A 19,690-nucleotide genomic window follows, 5' to 3' on the forward strand; every position below is an offset into this window, starting at 1 on the left:
AATTTTTTTTTACTTTTTCTTTTTAAATCTAAAATACGAAAAATTAGGTTGATCAAACCTCTGGGCAAAGCCCCTAGAGGCTAGGGGCGAAGCCGCTAGTAGTTTATATAGTTCCCAGATTTCCATCCATAACTTTTGAGCTTCGCTACTTAAGGATGTTGTCATCCTTGTTTTTTACTTTTTATTTTTAAATAAAAAAATGGGTTTGTGAATTTAACTCCCCCCCCCCTAATCAAGTTCCTCTAGAGGCCTCTAAGGGATATACTTTGTACAAAATAACAGGATGTCTGTTTGTTTGAACCAAAGAATCTCACTAACCACAGAACCGATATGGTTCTCCTTAACAGGATAGCTTCACATAGGTTTTTGGAAGTTTTATAACTATTTTGGGGAAGAGTATCACCATCCACCCTCCCAAGAGTAATTGACTTTAGAAAAAAAACTACCTCCTCCCCCCAAAAATGAATTTTAATTGCGATTTTAAGTAAATTTTTTTCCAGATGTCTATAAATAACTTTTGAGCTTCGATACTTATGTATGTTGTCATCCATGTTTTTTTCATTGAATTCAACTCTCCCCTCCTCAAGTGCCCCTAGAGACCTTTAGGAGCGTAGACGCTAGTTCTTTTGAATAGAGTAATAGGATATCTTGTGTCTGTCAGTTCGCTATTGTTCTCCTTTACAGGTAGCTGCTAGTAGACTTAAATGTATTGATAATAGGTAACTAGGAAATTATTTAACTTATTTTTATTAGGAATGTACGTTTTTTTGTACGTTTTTTTACTTTTTTATGTACGTAACGTATTTTTTGTGTGTACGTTATGTACGTTTTTTATTTTCAAAATTGGCTGGCCAGTCTGGAATTATAAGAAAATGAGCAAAAAGTAAAAATTTCTTGTTTAATATTCAAATGTTTTGTTGCATTCAAAAGAACGCTAAGCATTATATATTTAGCTTCTAATTAAACTAAGCAGCTTAGATTATACCACTCTCAAGATATCTCGTTCATAAATATTTATTTTTACCCTGTCCTACATAAAAATGAGGCATCCTCCTTCAAAGTGCTTGTTGATCGCTAACCCATTACTCCCTTAATTTTTAAATTAAATGAAAATACGATGGGGGTAGCTTTTGTATGTTTGTTACTTTAGGACAGGTTAGACTCTCCAGTGGTTTAGTCTAGGAGGAAAAAACTTATTCTCATTTTAGATTAAAAATAAGTGGGAGTCAAAGCTCGATAGACACTATGTAGGGAAATCACCAAAAATTAATTAAAAGCAATAATAAAAAAGACAGATATGTTTTCGTTTGATGGATTTTTAAAATACTTGTTCTTCGTTGTTAAAATCTTGTTTTTTTTTTAAATACTTGTTCTTCATTGTTAAAATCTTGTTTTTTTTTTAAATACTTGTTCTTCATTGTTAAAATCTTGTTTTGTTTTAAAATACTTGTTCTTCATTGTTAAAATCTTGTTTTGTTTTGACTGATTCATATTTTTGCATGTCTCGTAATCTGAAATTATGTTTAATGAAAACAATTAATCTATCAGGTAAAAAATCAATCATAAACTAATACATACAAATACATACAGTCATAAAATTTTAAACTTATACTAAATACAGCTTATACCAACAACGAAATTAATTCGGGAAAAAAATACGAAACATATACGTTACTTTCAGCCGTCGTTGGGGGGAAGGGGAGGGGCAACACATTAGAAACGACGACCTTTTTATCTGCCCCCTAAATTTTATTTTAGATTCATTTTGTGTGTTGGCTATACCTTATTCCTGTATCCATCCATAGATTTCTATATCTTAAGACTTAATAAGATCAAAGAACCATACATGATTAGATGCTACCAAAGACAGGATTTAAGAAAATTAATACCAGTTTTGTTAGCCCTTGCCTTAGTAGCTAACACAATTTTTCATTTTAATGTCCGGGGAAAGCTGTCTATACTACGTTGCGATAAATAACTATTTCCAAACATATTAAATGTTGAATATTTAACCTGGAAAACATGCATGAAGTAATGATAATGCCCAGAACTTGAACCACGCCGAGACTCAAACTTACTATACCAACCAAGAACAAATGTTCGCGCAGCTCCTCGGAAAATCTGTGTATACAACCTAAACAACAAAATATTTTTAGTTTAAGCAATGAGATAACAGGGATAAGTGTAAAACTTAACTAAGATCGATATCTTAATTTTAACTTGGATAATAAGTAGGTAAATAATCTTTATTGCGGAAAATAATATTTTATCATAAATTCGATTATTTTATGTAGTAATATGGTAATGATTATAGTGTTACTATGATTTTAATATGTGCAAAGTTTGCACTCGATAGGACAATCTAGAATGTCTAAATAATTGAATATAGCGATCACTTTTGAACGAACGAACCGACCCCTACTGTAAAAAGCTTCAGTTATACTAAACCTGTGTAAGGAATATTGCTGGGGTGGTTTCTGACCCCACAGCCTGGGCTCTGAGTTTTACAACAAGAATCAGGCACCTCGTGACCAGGGTTCTCACTTTTCCAGTCACTAAAACTACATATTTTATTAGTAACAAGGACAATAAGAAAATGTTACGATAAAACTTTGGGGATTAGTGTAATAAACAGCTCATTGACCCATCTCTCTCTCTCTGACAAAGGACTATTATGTTAAATTTTAGCGGAAGTTTTTTAGGGAGGGAGGGAACATTGGGCTATTTATATTAAAGTTTTATAATAACTTTTTCTTATTCATTGGCTCAATATTGGAGACTTTTAAAATTTTGTTTAGTTGGTTCATTAAGTTGAGTGACTAAACGTTTCAACCACTAAATGTGACCTACAGAATGGCAAATTTGTGTATCATCATGGGAAATGTAAATCACTTTATCAGCCATTATCTTAACCCTTTAGATCCCTAGAAGCTTTTAACTTGTCAGTACACGAAAGAGGCAAAGTCTACCTAGTTTATTGTAATATCGGCACAGAGAAGGTCATAAGTATAACCACCTTCTGATTTAATAGATGGAAATATGGACGACATGATTTAAAGAGTAGGTGATCAGTTCATGATAAGTCAATAATAAATTTCTTGAAGAAATCACGAAACCTTTCATTATGTATTTTTGTAGCTAAAAGTTATATTTTTGTAGCTTGACTGACAGACCGACGAACAAAGAAAATTATATACTTGATATTAATTAGAATAATTGGAGAAAAAAATAGCCGTTTATCTTGTATAGCAACCGAGAAAATCACATTTCCCCCTTAACGTTACGGAATGATGAAAGAACGACGGGACAGACAGACTAAACTAGAGAATCTAAGGTAATTACTTGGTAATATGTGAAAATAGGCAGTCAGACGACTCCAGTTTCTTGTAAAGAAAGTGCGTTACTTACTTCCAATCAAGAAATGAGTTGGCTCCACAACATTTGTACTGTTGTTGTACTCGGTCCACTGATTCACTCACTATGCTGTCAATGCCATAATTCTAAAAGTATTTAGTTAATAACAATAAATTGTTTTGATCAAAATAAAGACGCGGAAAAGGTAATTACTGCTATTATATTATATTATGCGCATAACATCAAATATACGTTCTACAATAACTCTTTAATAACATGTTCATTTCAAGCTATGCAAAGTTAATACTTCCATACAAATGTCTGGCGGTCAAAGAGATTTTAGCCTGGGAAAAAAACTGGGTCCAAATAAAGGACATGGCAATGCAAAGAAATGATTTAATAAAACAAGGATGACAACATAAATAAGTGAAGCTCTTAAACGGGAGGACAAACTAACAATAACCATGTCAGAACCGAATAAGCAGAATATAAATGCATAAGTTTAAACAAAATTGTAAGTAAATTTTTTTTAAAACTGATTAAATACAGGATACTGTTTATGGACATGCTAACAATTTTAGGATTTGGTTATAGAGATGCTTCGGTTATAACATTGTACCTTAAAATCAGAAGATTGGGATAATTAACTCACTTAAAAATTATTGTCATAAAGGTTAAAAATCAACATGTTTTAAATGGACGTACGGGCATTCTGGTAACGATAATAGAGTTGTTACGTTTTTTTAAACTAATACAGGAATCACCTTGCCAAGTTTGAAATGGATAAAACAAATCTAATATCTAACAAGAAATATCTACTTTTACTGGCAGACAAAAAATAACATAAATGTAGAGTAGGTACATTATTCAATTACCTGTATGAAAGATTCTACCAGGTGCTGATTGAGATCAATATCCACCTGATCCTGGTAGACATATGCCAGTAATCCAGTTATGGAGTCAAACATGAATATAAACACCAACAGGATTGTATACTGAACAAAAAAGCTCTTTTGTAAAAAATGATTTGGATCATGTAATTGTAAATAACGAAAAAGAAAAAGGGGCATAAATTATCTTCCAAACATTTTTACCCCATCTGGGCTAAAATAGAATCGATTTCAAGGTTTTTAAGGAAGCGTCTTGGCATGCTCTACAATTTACTCAACACAACCTAGTGTCTATCTTTAATATTTCAATTCCTTTGTACGAGTAAAACGTCTAAAAAGATTAGACTTTAATGTACAAAGTACTTGAAATATCATAAATGGACCCTAATAGACACCTTAGCAGCCATTCTAGCTAATACCTAGCCCATCTAAGTCAAATCTAAGAAATAATTTTTCTTTTTTCCTTTATTGAGAAACTTTTGTCAGGTAAGGTATTATTTAGTTTATTTTTTAAAAATCTTGAAATATTTCAAGAATTCCTAAACATAATTAAAAATTTGCAAATTTATTTGTCACTCAGCAAGTTAAGTAGAAAAGAAAATATTAATTGCAAATTTTAATGACACTGAGCTCAGAATAATTAAAAGAATTACAGCGTTGAGTGAAGTTATGTTTCAGTCAGGGAAAAAGGAATTTTTCACATATAAAAGTAGTTAGATGTATGTCATTTAAAATCCGAAAACTGTTCATTCACCCTATCGATACTGTTATCATTCTATGGTATATGAAATTTCAAGGGTTTATGTCGACTATATAATAGCTTTGATAAAGTTGGCCGTGGTTGACATAATATCAACATACTTGACTTTAATAAACTGAGGTGGATTCTTAAAAAAATTGTCCCACTAATCACTTAGTGGGGCAAAATTGTTTTCGTGAAAAATTCTCCAAAATGACATAAAAAACTACAAAAATAAAATAAAATCTTATGTTCATAACCCTTCTATGATTTTGTTTATTTTTTGTAGATTTTTAGTGTGATTTTGGTGGATTTTTCACTAAAACAATTTTGCCCCACTAAGCGATTAGTGGGGCAATTTTTTTTAAGAATCCACCTCTGGTCTTGGTTGACATAATCTAAATACTATTTTAATAAATAAACTAAAAATATTTACATGGACCATATAGCTATAAAAAATGGCTGACACAAATAAGCACTTTACAATTATTATTAGAAGATGCTACTCTATAATTCAATTTGTTAGTCCGTCCGCAACACTATTTTTCCGGCATTTATCACTCTTTATCTCTTTTTTATAACAACTAAAATCTAATATATAACACATTTTGTCGATTTGACCACCATGAATTAGTTGTGCTTTGTAATTATGGATGTTGTCGTTCTTGTTTGTTTACTATAAATCTAACTTCACACAACTTTATTTTTTTAGAATTATTGTTTAAAAATTAAATATTTATAAAAATTCAAAATAGTATTCTCTAAATATAGAAAATACAAACAAGAAGAATAATTATTCAAACTTATTTTGTTATCTTAAGAAAAATCCTCTCCTAACACCTTTTTCTCCCCGGCCTGTTTTTCAATGCCTAAGCCAGGCCTAGCAGAAGATAAATTAATTTTCCTAAAACATAATCAATTTGTTATATGCTCTAAGAAAGGTTACATATTAGTCTGTTTATTAAAATTTTAACAATATATTTTTTTTATATATTGCATTATAATAAAGCAAAAAATAATCAATATATGATATTGTAATTTGAAGTACTTTGTATTAAGAGGGTGGGGGGCATTTTACATTTCTAAATCTCTCCCCCTCCCCTAAACTCTGAAACTAAAGTGCCTCCATGGGTCCTTATATATAGGGGGCATTTTGAAGGACTGAATATTTTTTGTTCCCTCGTCTAACTTTTGAGCTCCGCTTTTGTGAATGTTGTTCTAATTTCCCCCTCCCCCCCCCCCCTAAATATTTTGCATAATAGTGAAAAGAGTCAGGGATCTGAAGGGATAAGACAATATGGCAATAAATTTACGCACATCCCCAATGATGATGCACAAAATTACAAATTCTGTAGATTAAAAGTAATGGTTGAAATATTTGAACACTCAACTTAATAAACCAACTAATCAAAATTCACTAAAGTACCCTATGTTGTTCAGGGATAAGGGATGGGAAACGTAGGAAAATATTATTTCAGGCCTATTTCAAGCCTAGGCCTATTTCTAGCCTAATAAACCAGTTTTGGGATAGCGCAGTGGTTCGTATAAAATACTAATGAAAAAGCTGTGTGTGTGTGTGTAGATAAAGTATAGAATCAAATTCAGGTAGCTAGTTTAAAGTAAAAAACATAACTTTTTATAAACCTATATATTAATGGCTTTTGTTAAAATGAAGTTTTTTCTCTCCCAAAATTTTTTATCTTTTACTTTTGTAATTTGAACTGTCAGAAAGCTATCGTTGGGTTTCCCTCAGACAGATTTTAGTTTGTATTATTTGCATTTTTATTAATGAGTAAAAATTTTATTTGAAAATTTCATTGCTAATTAAAATTCAAAATAAATAAATAAATATGCACTTGGGTAACATTCTATCAAGTTCTTTGGATACTATACTGGATATAATGTAATGATATATCTGTACTGTGTTGTAATGTACAAAAATTAGGGTGAAGGTGTTGTATCAACTCCGTACTAAATTTTTAAAATTCAAAATACAACATCTAATTTATAAACTACCAAATGAAAATTCGTAGCTACCTTCTTTCCAAAAAAATAATCCCGTTATTTTTGTTTTTTCTAAGTGGCCCTTTTTTAATGTTTAACTCTAAGCAGATTTAATAATTAAACTAATGTGATCTAACACCATTTATATTTATTTTTTCGTAGCAGACGAAATCATTATTTTTTCCAGAATTGTCTGCTTCTAAAATTCCCGCCATCTGTGATTTGGGCTTGTTTTGTATCAACCAATCACCAATCACCAATCACCAAAGCAAAGTTGTTCAAAATTTTAAATAAATAATCTTTGCTTTTCTTGTCATGATTATGCGGTAACTCCTAGTGGGTGAAAATTGAACTTGAAATTTTTAAATCTAATTTTCTCAAAAACCGCTGCATTTTAGATTTTATTGAAAAGTGAAATGAAGTTACCTAACCTAGGGTAATGAAATGCACTATGTCCTAATTTAGGTTCTGACACTAAAGTCAAAGCACCTTCGAAGGCACTGTGGTCATATTTTAAAATATTATTATAGAATTCCGATAAAAATAGTATTTTGTACTAATTAGTGAAATTTTAGGATCAAATATAAAAAGTGAAAAAAATATGCTTCAGTTTAAATTTTAACATTTGACAATAATTAACTTTTTGTGTTTTCTTTAAATGCACAGCAATTTGCATACATTTCAAGTTTTCCGCCAGTTATTTAGATATACATATAAAAAACATGAGATTTTTATAGCATTTTAAACTTTAATGAATTTAAAATGCGCAGGAATAACTAATCCTAACCCTGTCTAGGGTAACTATACTCTTAAAAAGTTAGCATATCTTCCATGTCGAGAAGACTAACCTTCATTTTAGCCAATTTGATATGTGATTCTGTAAATGTATTTAAAATATTTCCAGTATGGTTAAGAAACCGATTATTATCCGCTGGATTAGAACCTGTTCTTAGCCATACTGAAAAGATATAAGCCTTAGGCCCCTCCAATTGGTGATTGGTTGATACAAAACAAGCCCAAATCACAGAACACTATTGGTTTAGAGCCGTAGCCAATATGAGCCGTCCGCCAGTAAGGTCATTAAATTAGGCAAATGGTAAAAGTTGCATGATCCCTTTCAAAACCAGGCCGAGACCTAATTTATGGCCAGGTTTCCTATCCCTTATCCCTGATGTTGTTAAGTTAACGATTAAGAAAACGTTCTTATAAAACTTTTTGAGACTAGTGAAATGAACAGCCCATTGTCCCCTCTCTCTCTGGAATAGAGTTAATAATGTCTTTACTTACAACACATGAAGCAGACTTTGCTGCGCTTCATTAATCTCTTTAAAAATTTATCAAGCTTTTCAACATGCATCATTTACTTACAAACTTTTTACAGACTCAAGTAGGATAACATTCTTTATTTTACTTCAGCAATAAATACAGACCATGTCAATTCTTAAAACTATTCTTGTGTTATCCATTAAAATCCTTAACCTATCCTTAACTTATTAAAGCATAAAATAAAGCCCAAAATCTATTTTGCATTTCACAGAGCTTGTGCTAATAAGCACTAAGTCATATATAATCAAATATAAAAGTAACAGTATGTTTATGTTTGCGAGTCTGTCTGTACCGAAAGATCTAGCTGAACCGAAAACTTTCACCTTTGCAATATTGCTTCTCACAGGTACAAGTAAGGTTTATAGCTATTTTAAGGATGGGTACCAACACCCTCCTAGGAAAAATCACTTCTAGAAAAAATGACACCCCTCAAAAAACTTTTTTTCTTTTTAAAACTATAATTGAAAAGTGGGTGGCCTTTTCTACATTATGCTTTGTTTGTCTATCCGCCTCTTGGCACATGAGACACAATTTTGTAAGCAATGCATCTCCATAATAATCTAATACAATACAAGTACGTATTTTGTATTTTGCGATTTGCATTTTGGATTATATGATTCTTGTTCAAAGTGCCTTTTAAATTTCTAAACAATAGGGATATCAAAATAATATTCCCTAACATGAAAAACAGATTTAAAAAGTTATCCAAACATTAAACAATATGTTATGACATTCTAAAAAGATTTCAAAGATGTAAAAATAATACAAAAAAATGTAGAAATAATAAAAAAACTTGTATTTTAAGATAATTTCCTTTCACACATAGCGGACTTGTTTTTTATTTTGTTTTTAAAAGCGAAGCTTTTCTATAATTAGTGTAGGTCCGTCCGTCCGTCCATACGTCCGTCCGTATGTCCGTCCGTACGTCCGTCCGTAACGGATAGCTTTTTTCGTTAATTTAGGCATGTTAGAATTGTCCTATCGATTTCAAATTTTGCATGGTGATTCCTTTAGTAGTTAGGTACGATTTAGAAAGCGTAGCAACTCTATAATCATTACCAAAATGTCCGTACGTCCATTTTAAACATGTTGATTTTTTTACTTTTTTAACAACAAATTTTTATGTGATCTAATCATCCGATTGATCTGATTTTTGGTATATTGATTCCTGGGACAACAAAGTATAATGTTATAAACGAAGCAACTCTATAATCAAGTCCTAAATATGTAAGTATGTCCATAAACATTATCCTGTATAAAGCAATTTTCCAACAAATTTACTTACAATTTTGCTTCAACTCTTATACATTTATATTCTGATTATTCAGTTCTGACACTATATAAGTGTTCATGTCCGTTTGTCCTACCGTTTCAGTGCTTCGCTTTTATGGATGTTGTCATCCTTGTTTTTTAATATATATTTATCGCATCGTATTATAAACAGCTTTCTGCGGATATTAAAATGAAAATTTTTGTAATTATAACCAGTTTTGTAAGCCCTGAGGGGCCTAAGGCTTATATCTTTTCAGTATGGCTAAGAACAGGTTCTAATCCAGCGGATAATAATCGGTTTCTTAACCATACTGGAAATATTTTAAATACATTTACAGAATCACATATCAAATTGGCTAAAATGAAGGTTAGTCTTCTCGACATGGAAGATATGCTAACTTTTTAAGAGTATAGTTACCCTAGACAGGGTTAGGATTAGTTATTCCTGCGCATTTTAAATTCATTAAAGTTTAAAATGCTATAAAAATCTCATGTTTTTTATATGTATATCTAAATAACTGGCGGAAAACTTGAAATGTATGCAAATTGCTGTGCATTTAAAGAAAACACAAAAAGTTAATTATTGTCAAATGTTAAAATTTAAACTGAAGCATATTTTTTTCACTTTTTATATTTGATCCTAAAATTTCACTAATTAGTACAAAATACTATTTTTATCGGAATTCTATAATAATATTTTAAAATATGACCACAGTGCCTTCGAAGGTGCTTTGACTTTAGTGTCAGAACCTAAATTAGGACATAGTGCATTTCATTACCCTAGGTTAGGTAACTTCATTTCACTTTTCAATAAAATCTAAAATGCAGCGGTTTTTGAGAAAATTAGATTTAAAAATTTCAAGTTCAATTTTCACCCACTAGGAGTTACCGCATAATCATGACAAGAAAAGCAAAGATTATTTATTTAAAATTTTGAACAACTTTGCTTTTATAAAGTCAGTCATAAAACCTCTCTATATATGATTTATTTAAGGCTGAATTTCCATGACCTTAACTTGAACTTTATAAAAAATTTTAAATAAATAATCTTTGCTTTTCTTGTCATGATTATGCGGTAACTCCTAGTGGGTGAAAATTGAACTTGAAATTTTCAAATTTAATTTTCTGAAAAACCGCTGCATTTTAGATTTTTTTGAAAAGTGAAATGAAGTTACCTAACCTAGGGTAATGAAATGCACTATGTCCCAATTTAGGTTCTGACACAAAAGTCAAAGCACCTTCATTTGCACTGTGTGACATTTGTTGTTAACCTACTCCAGATTTTAATTTTCCCGTTGACGTCCGAAGTTTAATTTTTCAAATTGTAATTAAAAATTTTCGGGAATAGTCCCTTTCGTGGCAACGCCCCTTAAGGGGCGATTCGTCGTATTTTTAAAATGGCTTTTTATAGGTTATTTGTTATTTTAGGTTAGGTTAGTTGATTGCCCCACAGGGTTAGAGCCCCCCACAGGGGCTAGAAACCTAGAAACCTACTGTGAAAAATACGAAGAATCAAAGGTGCGTTGCCACGAAAAGGACTATACTCTAATTTTCATTTTAAACTTGAATAATTACCAGGGCAAGAAGACATCTATTCTCCATGGCTATGGCCACATAGCCTAGCAGAACAGTCAGAACAGCTGCTGCACCACTACACACCATCAACCAGAAGGTCACCTGAGTATGTTTTTTAAGGTTAAAGAACTAAAGAATTTTTTTAAGCAAAGCTTTTCTATATTTAGGGTAGGTCCGTCCGTCCGTCCTTCCATGACGGATAGCTTTTTTCGTTAATATAGGCACATTAGAATTTTCCTATCGTTTTCAAACTTTGCATGGTGATTCCTGTAGTAGTTAGGTACAATTTAGAAAGCCTAGCAACTCTATAATCGTTATCAGAATGTCCGTACGTCCATTTTAAACGTGTTGATTTTTTCACTTTTTTAACGACAAATTTTTATATGATCTAATTATCCGATTGATCTGATTTTTGGTATATTGATTCCTGGGACAATAAGGTATAATGCTATAAGCAAAAACTCTTTAATCAAGTCCTAAAAATGTAAGGATGTCCATAAACATTATTCTGTAGCAAGCAGTTTTTCAACAAATTTACTTACAATTTTGCTTCGACACTTATACATTTATTTTCTGATTATTCAATTCTGACACTATACAAGTGTCAATGTCAGTTTGTCCTACCGTTTCAGTGCTTCGCTTTTAAGGATGTTGTCATCCTTGTTAAGTTACAAAAACTAAGAAATTTTTTTTTTTTTAAATATTTACCTTATAAGTTATTATTGAAAGTAGATAAATAAATATCCCTTTGTCTAGAAGGGTCCAAACCCCTAACCCGAGAACCAGGCCTCCACATAACTGAAATAAATGTTCTTGTAAGTATTTTTTACTTACTGAATCTGGTTTCCTACCATCGGAATCAAACCTATTTTATGCCATTAGAAAAAAATATTTTATATGTCAATATGTTATTTAGATATTATGAAGGAAGAGATTTAGACTATTACTATCTATTTCAAACTTTGCATGATGGTTTCTGTAACAGTATTATACAATTTATAAAGCGTTGCAATTCTATAATTAGTTGATGAAAGTCCATGGGCCATCTAAACATGTTTTACATTATTTAATTATTAATCAATTCATTTTTGAAAAAATGCACAACACAAAAAATTAAATTTGCGTTCTAAAATTTACATCTAATATGCTAAAATTTGTTTATCATTCTGTCTGCATATTAAATTTTTACTTTTTATGCTGAATACGAAAACTCAACATATGAAAATGTTTTGATTTAGGTAAGGAATTTCTATAAACAAAAATGTAGCTTAATATAAAAATAACAGGATGTCTGTGCACCTCTCAAATATTTGCATATGCCTCTAGGGGCGAAGCCGCTAGAACTTATAAATTATTTTATATTTTTTGCTTAATTTTATATTTCAAAAGATCTTTCAAAACAAATTTCCGATGGTCCTTGCTTATTAACAGATTATGAAAATAAAAAATATAAATATACTTAAGATCTAACTAAGATATAATTGCCTTAAAATATTTCTTAGTAAATGATTATTTGTTTCTATTATAACAAGAATTATATTCATTGAATTAACTCAGTATTCAAACGGTCTTTTTAACACTTGAAAAACAAAAATCAGATTTTATGCAGCAAAATATTTAAATATTTATGCTAAATTTATGCACAATGTTAAGGCGAATATTTTATTTTGAAAAAAAGGATTAGCTAGCTCAAGTTTCCACTTTATGACAGGGTTGGTCAGCCGCATTAAACAATCTTATTTGTTGCGCATCTTCTATACTACTAGTCCTTGTCCGTTTGATAAACATAGTCACTTGCATCCAGTTATTTAGAACTAATAGCATAACTTTTTAATAAGATTTAAAAAATTTGTTTTCATTTATATTAGTTTATGCTGTTGCAGCTACCGACCATAGGATTAAATTATGCACGTGCGCCAAATTTGCATAAAGATTTATTTTCAGATTTTATGTGAAACATGTGTTTATACAATAATATTTTGTATATACTAACTACTTTTAGAACAGGCGCGTGCACATGAATTTATCTAAGGGGCGAAGGGTGAATTTATACATCACTGCACAATATTGACCCCCCCCCCCTTAAATAAAAAAAGATCACAATTTTGGTTGATTTATAAGGAGACAATTTCCATTTGTACAAGATGTAAGGGGTTCTTACCAGGGTTCGGAAGCCGCGCCTCAGCCGCGCATAAGCCTCAGTTTTAAACCTGCTTTTGAGCAGAAAAAAAATTTTCAGAAAGAAGGATTGTCTGCCAAAGAACAGTTTTATACATCCAGCTAAGTTTTATAGTGATAAAATGACGATTTCAGTGAGGCTTACACGCGGCTTACGCGCGGCTTCCGATCCCTGGTTCTTACCAATCCCCTACTGCACGCCTATAATTAAGTTCACATAAAATCAATTAATATAAGTCTAAATTTACATTATACCTAAAATACAAAGTATAACAATATTTATTCGTCTGTAGGTCCATTTAATTGCTCGTCCCTTACAAAGATCTCACTAAATGCTGAACAAAATTTGATTGTGCTTTTCAGTGAATATATCTACCATGGTTCTCTAATGGTTCAAACATATGTTTTTTTACCTTCTCCCCCGTCCTGAGAAAAGATCTTCACCCCCTTCTTCCCCCATAAAAAAATGCGGCTGATTAAGGTGGTGATAAAAATACCCTTTCAATGAATTATTAGGTTTCACTAAAAGCCTGATTTTAAATTATTTTTTTTTTCAAACAAATTCTATTAAAGCATGAATTGTAAATAACCAATGTAAAATAATACTGTACAATTTCTGGTAACAGCTGAGAGTATTTCTATGTATTGTTTACTATATTTGACATTATATACTGATTAACAGACTACAATGCATTAGTTTTGTTTATTTTTCATCACTCCAAATATTTGCAATTACTCTTTTACCCAGCTTCAGTAATAATCATTAGTATTTTTCCCACAAGAAAATCTACTCTACATCTATTCCGTTTATGTATGTCTGTTAGTCCAGGGCCGAAATGTTACTCTACCGCTATTGGTGACTTTTTTGTCAAGCTTTTAAGGATCACCAACCATCACCAAATATAAAACACAGCTAGTTGTTCCGTCAGTTTGTAAATATTGCTCTTGGTGACATGGGATTTATTTTGGGGATTTTGATTTGATTTGATTGTTTGATTTGATTTGCTCGTCTGCAAATGAAGATACGCAGTTAAATATTCTTAGGATGATCCTACTGACCAATGAATATCTCTACTCTATAACTAACTGTATGTTTCTGTCTGTTTTTTCTTCATGCTGAAATTAAATGGACCGAAAAAATTGAAATTAATCCTATACATTTTCATATCTGTGGACAACTATCTATACTACTATGATAAGTTTATAATAATTCAATATTTCAATTCAATTTTCCTAATATAGAAAATAAAACTTATTTAAAGAAAAAAAGCTATGAATTAATTTGAAGAAACAAATTAAGGCATATTTTTTCATGTATTTTTGCTAACAAGATTTGTACAAGAAAAAAAATAGCGATAGAGCGAAGCTATGGGAAAGTCATCATGTTCTCCGTCCGTTTCTTATTTGGCCGTTCGTCTGTCCGCCGTTGTATTTACTTCACTTCAACCTTGTTTTGTTTAATAAAATACTTTTGCTTAATTCTACTAAAAAAAAATTTTGTCCCTAGTTTTAAAATTATTATTGTTATTTCTTTGCTACTTAGGGACGTACTGACTGGAGGACAAAACTAATTTAAATGATGCTGCGATGCTTGTTAAAAAGAAATGTAATATAATGACAGCACCTTCTTGTTTTATTTCTTGCTAATGAATGTTTTTGTTTGTCAGTGTGTAAAAATATAAACAATCATGGAACATGCGAGGGAATAATAAATTAGAAAAAAAATATATCTTTTTATCTTTATTAATTTATAGTATCATCATTCATTAAAAATTATACCATTAGGGTGCATAAGGTTTTCAGAAGCTGTATTATCTCATTTATAAGCTTAGTTCTAAATTTATTAGCTTCTAAGCTATTAGTCTATGTAAGCTAATTTGTCTATTTAAAGCCAATGATATCTGGAATGGAATTATGCATTTCAGAAATTCAATCCTATCCTTTGGAAGGAAAACACCGAAGTGTTAGGGGCGCCACTAGTTATTGAAAATGTAACATGGTATTTATAGTTTCTTGACAAACAATTCATGATATTACATACATTCAGCTCTGCTGGGTTTGAGAGTTATTAAGCAAGTAACCTTTATTCAAAATCAAATATAATTACGCAACTTGTTAAAATGAAGGTTTCTACACTTCAATTTTCTGTACTTTCTTGGTCTGTAAAATTGTCCGCCCGTTTCTTTGATTTTTACCATTTTCTTCACTTTTTACATGTTAAGATCTAGCAATATTTGCACCGAATTTTGACTTAATACAATATTTACTTTAATATCATTTAAAATAGTGATTTTTGTGATAATTAGGGATGATATTATAAGCGTAACATCTCATATCCATGGGTAGGTTCGTCCGTCAATGTTCAGTATTGAGGAAAATTATAATTGTAACAAAAGCGGCGATGGCAATTTCCCTTGAATCGCAAGTGGACCACAAAAACTCATGATAACGCCTCTTAAAGGGCGTTTTGTCGTATTTTCAAAGTAGCATTTCTCCTATTTCTAGCCACTGCGGGAAGCTCTAATAATGCGAGACCAATTGTCTAACCCTGCGGGGCAATCACAAACCATAGAAATAGGGCTCAGCAAAGGCTAGAAAAATGTTTTCCTCAAAAATTTATAAATTGAAATAAGAGGGTGGGATGGTTAGAGGGGGGGGGGTAGTTAATAATAGGGGCGAGAAAAAGCACTCGGTTTGTTGTTCAGGCTTTAAAAGTATTTTCTGTTTCTTGATAATTTCAATATTGATTTTTATATAAAATTGACTATTTTCACTTTGTTATTGATCGCTTTTATGGATGTTGCCAGCCTTGTTGATATGAAGAGTTTACTTAGCTAAGAGTACTTAATTTTTAAAGAAATAGTCATCATATTGATGCTGTTCTTTTACTTTCATAAAGTACACTTCAACCTTTTTTCCTCAAGTGTACTTGAACTTTTTAGAATAAAGAGCTGCTGTATATCTAGGGTATGTTCGAACATGCCATTATCATAAAAAGTTTGGAAAAATTTAGGGACCTTAGGGTATAATGGACGCTTAATTAATAAACATTCTCTTTCAAAAATCCCCGAAAGTTTTGGGTTGAATAGTTTGGATACTGCTGTTTGAATTAACCAATCTAGATCTAATTATAGTACCCAAAGTATTTAAGCCAACAAATGAGAGAATTCAATCATAAAATGTAAAATGACGTCATCCTTATTCTTTATTCCAGGAGTAAAATATATATAATTCGATTTCAACTAAATTACTATTTAACACTAAAATCATATATCAATGGTATAAAATATCAAAATATAAAACTAAAAATTACCATTAGAAAGAAATTATATATACAAAAGAGATATTTGCATGCCATAACTCCACAACATCTTGAATCAACACCAGATACTTTGACTTCTTTAGATGTCATTTTTTCACTTCTTTTTTCAACCATTCAAAAATGTCTTTTTAAATCACTAATTATTACTTTTATTCAAGTCATTTATTAGTAATAAATCATATGAGTACTGATCTTATTGGGTAAAATTAACACATGTAAAATCATTTTATGTTTTATCTGTGTTTTTACTATTTAATCTAAATGTCATTTATGTTTTATAAAGTTGAACTGCCCCATGTGTATGCCCTTACAACTACTATAGTGTACTCTACTCTGAGCCGCTGCCCGAAACACAACTACTCGTACTCATACAACTGCACACAAAAATGACGTTTGAGTTTCACACACACACACACACACCATGTACAAACACACGCACTCACCTTTACTCAGCTCATCTCTCCGTGTATTTTTAAGTAGTGAAGATTTTCTACTTTTTGGGTGTATTGTACATGCACGTCAATTTGTAAGGCATTACAAATAACGCCGATAGTTTAAAATTGTGTTTTAGATATTTTTTATTCTTTCGTGGAAGCATAGTAACTCTATATATTGAACTAGCGGTTTCGTCCCTAGCCTCTAGGGGCTTATATTACCTAAAAATGCGAATGGATTGCAAATTTTTGCAAATAAATGGCAAATTTGCAAAATTCATAAAAATTCGTAATAATTCGTAAAAATTCATAAAAATTCGCCCCCCCCCCTATAAAAATAGCCTAAAACCACCACAGGTCCAGCAGGTATATTCCCTGAAGAGTAGAATCCGATCGGTTAAGTGGTTACCGAGATCTTAAGGGATAGACGGACAGACAGACAGACGGACAGATATCATTCTACTTTGTATTTTAGACTACTTTGTATTATAGATATCATCAGCTACAAATATTGTAGATTTTCAATAGTAAAATCACATTTATTGATGTTGTTTTTTTTGTGTGAGAAATATTTTGAGTTTTGCATGCCTGAATAAAATTCATAAGATAATGCAATAAGAAAGCATATTTTTTTTAAAGCGAAGCCTTTACACATTTAATGTCGGCCCTTCCGACTGTACATTCGTAAAGAAAAGCAATGTTCGTTTAACATCTTGTAGATTTTAAACTTTGCATGATCATTCATGTAATAATGAGGTAATGAGTCCGTCCGTAGATTTGAAACATAAAATTTTATAGCTGTTTTTTATCTGATAGGATTATCTTTTAGACTTATTTATATTTATATTATTTTTTTGTATTAGTAATTTTAAAAAATATGCAAAATATTATAAGCGAAGTATCTTTATAATGAATTATTTTAAATTAAGACGTCCTCATAAGGCGTTTTCAAGGAAATTTACGACTGGTGTCTGTTATCTTATGTAGTTACTAGTTACTCCGTTTATCTGATCTGTTAAGCATCGCTTTTGTGGAAGTTGTCAACCTTGTTTCAAATGCTTTTGTAATACACGCAGAAATTTCAACAATGCACTAAGAAAATAATATGCACTTCTCATATAAAATTCTCATTTTTAGTAGCGAAGCTACTCTATAATTCGAAATGTCCGTCCGTCCGTCTGTCCGTCCGTCCGTGTGAGACAGAATAGGGGAAACGTGATTTTCTCGGCTCCTGTTTAAGATAGAAGGCTGAAATTTTTTGTCTACATTCCCATTATTATGGAGCAAAATTAAGTATAAAACATGGATTCCAGTCAGACCCCTTTAAAGCAGGTTTTAGGCTATTTTTATATTTTTCTAATTTTTCTTCATATCTTTGGTGTTTATGGTCCGATTTTCAAATTTTGTTCAGTTATAGATATCAAAATTAAATTTCCTGTCGATTAAAGAAAACAAGCATGACGGTCCGACTGTTTTTTGCAGGTTTTAGGCTATTTTTATATTTTTCACATTTTTCTCCATATCTTTGGTGTTTATGGTCCGATTTTAAAATTTTTTTCAGTTATAGATATCAAAATTAAATTTCCTGTCGTTTTAAGAAAACAAACACGGCAGTCAGACTGCCATTTAGCAGGTTTTGGGCTATTTTTATATGTTTTACAAATTTTCCCACATCTTTGGTGTTTTTGGTTCAATTTTCAAACTTTTTTGGGATATCAGTATCAAAATAATTTTTCCAATTGTTATGAGCATCGTTTATGTTGTCATCATACAAAATAAAACAAGGTGTTTATTTTCTCCGATAAATATATTCTTGATTTTAGAAAATACACTTTAAATCTACTTGTACACATTCCCATCCATGTTTTTGTGCTTCGCTACTTATGGATGTTGTCATCCTTGTTTTTGTTTAATCCTTCTTTTCTTACATAAGTTTCACCTTAGAATATTATTCGTTTCATACTGACACAAAAGCTGACCCAAAATATTTAAGCCAAAAATCTATCAATAAATATAATACAGGATTGAGAACTTTAGGTAATTACAAAAATAACTATTACAAACATTTTAGTTGCAAAGCTGTTATTCAATATTTGTATGTTTGTTGGTAAAAAAAATATTATACACATTTTAAAGGTTGAAATATTACCAAAATGGACAATCAAAAACTTTTTCAGCTTTATAAATTCTTCCCTATATATGTTACTTTTTGACGTAATCATAGTATTTTTATAACTTTTTTTGTTAGATTGAACATTTAGACCTGCATTTTTTAAAGTAAATAAAATTAAACTATGTAAACGTGATCTTTGAAAGTTAATATCTGATTATGTATACTCTAAATATATTTGTTGCTTTTTACACAAAAGTATATCATAAAGTGAAACTTAAAGCTGGCTAAAATTACAATCCCCCCATCCACCCCTTTACTCCATCACCTTACATCCTACACTAAATAAATTAACTGACCAATTAATGATATCCATGTTAGCTACCTATATTGACGACAATTTTCCCCCTTTCACAATATCCACTTATTTTCTACATCCATTATCAACACAAACATAAAGGAGCACTTCTTACTTCCTTATACAAA

The 19,690-nt window shown here is 30.9% G+C and overlaps 2 protein-coding genes across 3 annotated transcripts in view; one reads left to right on the forward strand and one right to left on the reverse strand.

Moving 5' to 3' along the window:
* LOC145315870 (uncharacterized) overlaps window positions 1–19,690 on the forward strand; it is a 207,709-nt gene that overhangs the window by 29,456 nt on the left and 158,563 nt on the right. The gene's annotated exons all lie outside the window — the stretch shown is intronic.
* LOC145315871 (CD151 antigen-like) lies at window positions 841–17,037 on the reverse strand. Of its 2 annotated transcripts, XM_080156001.1 has the most exons (9): window positions 16,652–17,037; window positions 11,869–11,958; window positions 11,161–11,262; window positions 4,230–4,349; window positions 3,409–3,500; window positions 2,449–2,561; window positions 2,014–2,134; window positions 1,437–1,511; window positions 841–1,316 (listed from the first exon to the last, which is right to left on the reverse strand). In XM_080156001.1, exons 1-8 carry the CDS (start codon window positions 16,772–16,774, stop codon window positions 1,439–1,441), a joined length of 834 nt encoding a protein of 277 aa, XP_080012127.1. In that variant the 5' UTR covers window positions 16,775–17,037; the 3' UTR covers window positions 841–1,316; window positions 1,437–1,438. The 2 variants fall into 2 exon arrangements, with proteins under 2 accessions (XP_080012127.1, XP_080012128.1); XM_080156002.1 differs by lacking the exon at window positions 841–1,316 and having other exon boundaries at window positions 1,337–1,511.

This window comes from Acartia tonsa, chromosome 4 (assembly GCF_053477335.1).
Source record: "Acartia tonsa isolate MP-2025a chromosome 4, ASM5347733v1, whole genome shotgun sequence".
Taxonomy (NCBI): Eukaryota; Metazoa; Arthropoda; class Copepoda; order Calanoida; family Acartiidae; genus Acartia; species Acartia tonsa.

Bases quoted from the DNA above. Each gene is read 5' to 3' on its own strand.
- LOC145315871 (XM_080156001.1), bottom strand. From the start codon at position 16,774: ATGGTTGAAAAAAGAAGTGAAAAAATGACATCTAAAGAAGTCAAAGTA. The intron at 3,501-4,229 runs GTAATTGAATAA...AAATACTTTTAG, and splicing joins TGGTAGAATCTTTCATACAG to AATTATGGCATTGACAGCAT. The intron at 1,512-2,013 runs GTTAAATATTCA...ACATAATTTCAG, and splicing joins ACTTCATGCATGTTTTCCAG to ATTACGAGACATGCAAAAAT.